At 35.5% G+C, this 3,501-nt stretch overlaps 1 protein-coding gene across 1 annotated transcript in view; it reads left to right on the plus strand.

Moving 5' to 3' along the window:
* Positions 1-340: 340 nt before the first annotated feature.
* The window catches only part of LOC122065445 (probable RNA-dependent RNA polymerase 5), a 32,173-nt gene continuing 29,012 nt past the window's right edge, over positions 341-3,501 (plus strand). Inside the window, exons 1-3 of the mRNA XM_042629266.1 lie at positions 341-408; positions 579-727; positions 983-1,205. Coding sequence (XP_042485200.1) covers positions 341-408; positions 579-727; positions 983-1,205 — 440 coding nt within the window. The remainder of the gene's footprint in view (positions 409-578; positions 728-982; positions 1,206-3,501) is intronic.

A 3,501-nucleotide genomic window follows, 5' to 3' on the forward strand; every position in this document is an offset into this window, starting at 1 on the left:
TCTCTAACCGTGGAAGATTAGGTGGTTTTATTTTCTTCCTTCGTCATTTGCTTTACCTTTTTCATTCTTTGCACCTATCTCGTAAGTATCCTTCTCATTGTTCTGTAATCTCACTTTCATGTGTTCTGTTTGCTATTGTTAATGTGAATTCTTTTCTTGCTATTTTATTGCATATGCTTATTTTTTGTTCTTTAGAATCTCAAAACCATTTATTCCAAACTTACAAACCTTAGTTTTAAGAAATCAGAAGTAGCACTTGTTGCCGATTGAGCCCCCAAGTAAAATATTCATCATATCTTTACCCTTAGAGGTTTTTTGAAATCAACCTTGGATCTTCAAAATGTTGTTTCTTCTTGTCATAGATTCTTTTCTCAGATATGCCTTTAGAGGTTTGCTTCCTTCAACTATGTAAGAATAAATTGGAACTTACACACACATATATATATATATATATATTGACTCTGGTATCATGAGTTTAGCTTGACATCGAAAATTACTAGCCATATGCGGTTTTTTGGGATTGGTTTCTCTCAATTGTTAAATGATTAAATTCCAGCTTTATATTATTTCTCTTGCAGTCCTCGTCCGAGGAAAGCATATCTATCAAGATCTTTAATTTCTCATCTCAATTATGGAGGGGTCCCGGAGGAATATTTTCTGAAACTTCTAATGAATGCTTTAGAGGATTCTCAAAACATTCTCTCTAATAAACGTTCTGCATTAAGAGGTATGTATCTGTTATCTGATTTACTATTCATCCATGGAAAATTCTGCAGATCTTAGATTCTGGTCATTTGAATATGTGCTAGTAAAGGTATAATTCCCATAATATGTTTGTTTTTCTGATGATAATTTTGCTTCTTAAATGTTCTCCTTTAGGGGTGGTCCTCTTATTTTGTACTATCTCAAAATATTTTTGTTGCCGTTTTTGTATTTTTGTGACTTGTTTCTTACAAATTTCTTCTTATTGCTGAACTTGCAGTTGCTATTAATTATGGAGACATGGATGACTTGCTTGCAGCAAGGATGATTCTATGTGGAATTCCCCTAGATGAACCTTATTTACAATGCCATTTACCAGTGCTAGCAAAAGAAGAAAAGAAAGGGCTCAAGGGAGGAAAGCTTCCTATTAGTGAATGCTTTAATTTGATGGGAACAGCCGATCCAACTGGAACTCTTAAGAGGGATGAAGTTTGTGTCATTCTGTACGTATTATTATATTGCCATTGTTGTTTATCTTTCATTCAAATGGTATGGTATATTTTTTTAAATACACATTTCTTCAGTCAATAGAAATACTGCCGAAGCAGGAAAGAATCTAGTTATTGACATGGCCCAATTAGATAAAGTATTTCTAATGCACTGTTCGTGGGATTTTTTTGTAAGCATCATATGGCAATATTGACTTTAAGGATTCAAGAACATTAAGCATATTCGTCTGAAGTTAAAATTTCAAGCTGTTCATCATCGTTTGTTGTCATTTCCGTGAAATTTGTTAACTTATTGTTCTGGTTCTATAGGGGTGTCATGTGCCCCCTTATTGGACCCATTCCTATGTATGGTGGTAGTCTATTTGTGTGCTGGAGTTGTATTGCCTTAATGCCTTATTTACGATAAGGGGGAGTGTTCCTGTTCCTATCATGAGATAGGCTTTGTTAGTTGGTTAGTAATTACACTTCAGTCGGTAGTTTCCTAATCTGTTTATATTTCCTTTTCAAAATATGATTGTAATTTCTATTTTATCTATTAATAAAGCACTGTCCAGCGATAGAGCTCATACACCGAGTCTATCTCTGGCTCTGTTTTTTCTCTTCTTCCCCTCTTTCTCTCTGTATTCTTTCTTGCTTCTGTTACTGGTTGGGTGGATGTTGGTATCCCTCGAGTTGCAAAATTAGTAATAATTTTTTTTTGGGGCTACAAATAGTGTTCTATGAAAGATCGACTGTCAAAACCTGTTGCAAAATAATCCTGCAAGTCAAAGTTGAAATGCTTCATTGTCCCTGAAATTCAGAAAAATTTCGCTGACCATTTCCTTATTTCCTGAAACAAAGTTTTTTTTTTGGGTGACTTGATTGTATTTTATATTTTCAAATGGCCCCACTATAGCATTTTTATCAAATGATTTTACTTTATGAACTCCACAATCAGATCCTTAAATCTGCACATTTCCACGCAACTGTCTTTCCACTTCAGCGAAAGAAGATCAAACTCTAAAATATTTCTACCCAATCTAGGAATTATTTTGGAATTCGGTTCACCGTGGAATTCATTTGTTTCAAGCTCTAATCGGTGAAAAAAACCACCGAAAGTGACATCAGAAGGAACTGGAGTACAAAATCTTGATGATAACAAATTTTCAACTTAAAAAGGTCCTTTTCTGTCCAAATTAATTGATGGAGGGTTAGCCCTGCAGCTATATTTCTTGTTCAATACGACTGTAAGTATTACTCTTGAATAAATTAGAAGCAAAACAGTTATAAATCCTGTCATTTACCCTCCTATAAAAGAAATTCAACACGTTTGATATATTACTAGTATTTTGGTCATGGCTCTCTGAATCATTGTTGTCATGATGCTGAGGCAATGTGCAATGGTCATGGTGCCTAGGTGACACTTAGGTGAAGGCCGAGGTGCCATGGTGAATATCAATCATCACATTGCAGACCTTTGTAGTTATTTTATGCTGCCCTCTTCTAGGCCACATTTTATAGGAACCTTGATACTCTGGGCAATGTCCTGGCAACCATGCTTCAATACAACTTGGAATCACACGATCTGTCTCATTGGAAATGTAACTGAATAAGCTTTTAAATGATCCAAAAATCATGTAAAATAGGTACATTTGACCATAGTTGTCATGGCGTCGCCTAGGCGTCGCCAAGGCGGCTATTTGGCGTCCTGACAAAAAAGAAGTTCATGGCAGTGCTACGATTTATGTGACTCACAAATGGCTGTCGCCATTGGCTGATAGGCGTTATCATGGCACCGCCATGGACGCCAGGTCACGCCTGATTCATTAGGCGGTCGATTTTTTGTAAAATGCAGGGTGATTTTGATAGGGCTATGTTGATTTTTGATGATTTGATGTTGCTTAATGTTGGTTTTATATGTTATGGGGTATATATTGTAGGCTTGTAGCATGCTAAATAACTTTAGAAAATAGGAGAAATAAAAAAGTAGTATATTAAATAAATTTAGAAAATGGGAAAAATAAAAAATGACACGGGTGATTTGACCGCCATGGCAACGCCATAACGGACGATTTATCGCCAAATCGATTAGCCACCCCTCTACCGCCTTGGATCGATTTGACGCCGTAACAACTATGCATTTGACCTTTGATAAATTAGTCTGAAGATGATGGAGATGGTGCTTAGACTTGGTTTCATTTACTAAAAGCAAAATAGCTGCAACTGGAAAAAAGAGCTGAAACATCAATTGGTTCTCTAAAATTAATCCCCTAGGATACCTTATTTGTTTTTTTTTTTTTTTTTTTTTTTT

This window comes from Macadamia integrifolia, chromosome 2 (genome assembly GCF_013358625.1).
Source record: "Macadamia integrifolia cultivar HAES 741 chromosome 2, SCU_Mint_v3, whole genome shotgun sequence".
NCBI classification, from domain to species: domain Eukaryota; kingdom Viridiplantae; phylum Streptophyta; class Magnoliopsida; order Proteales; family Proteaceae; genus Macadamia; species Macadamia integrifolia.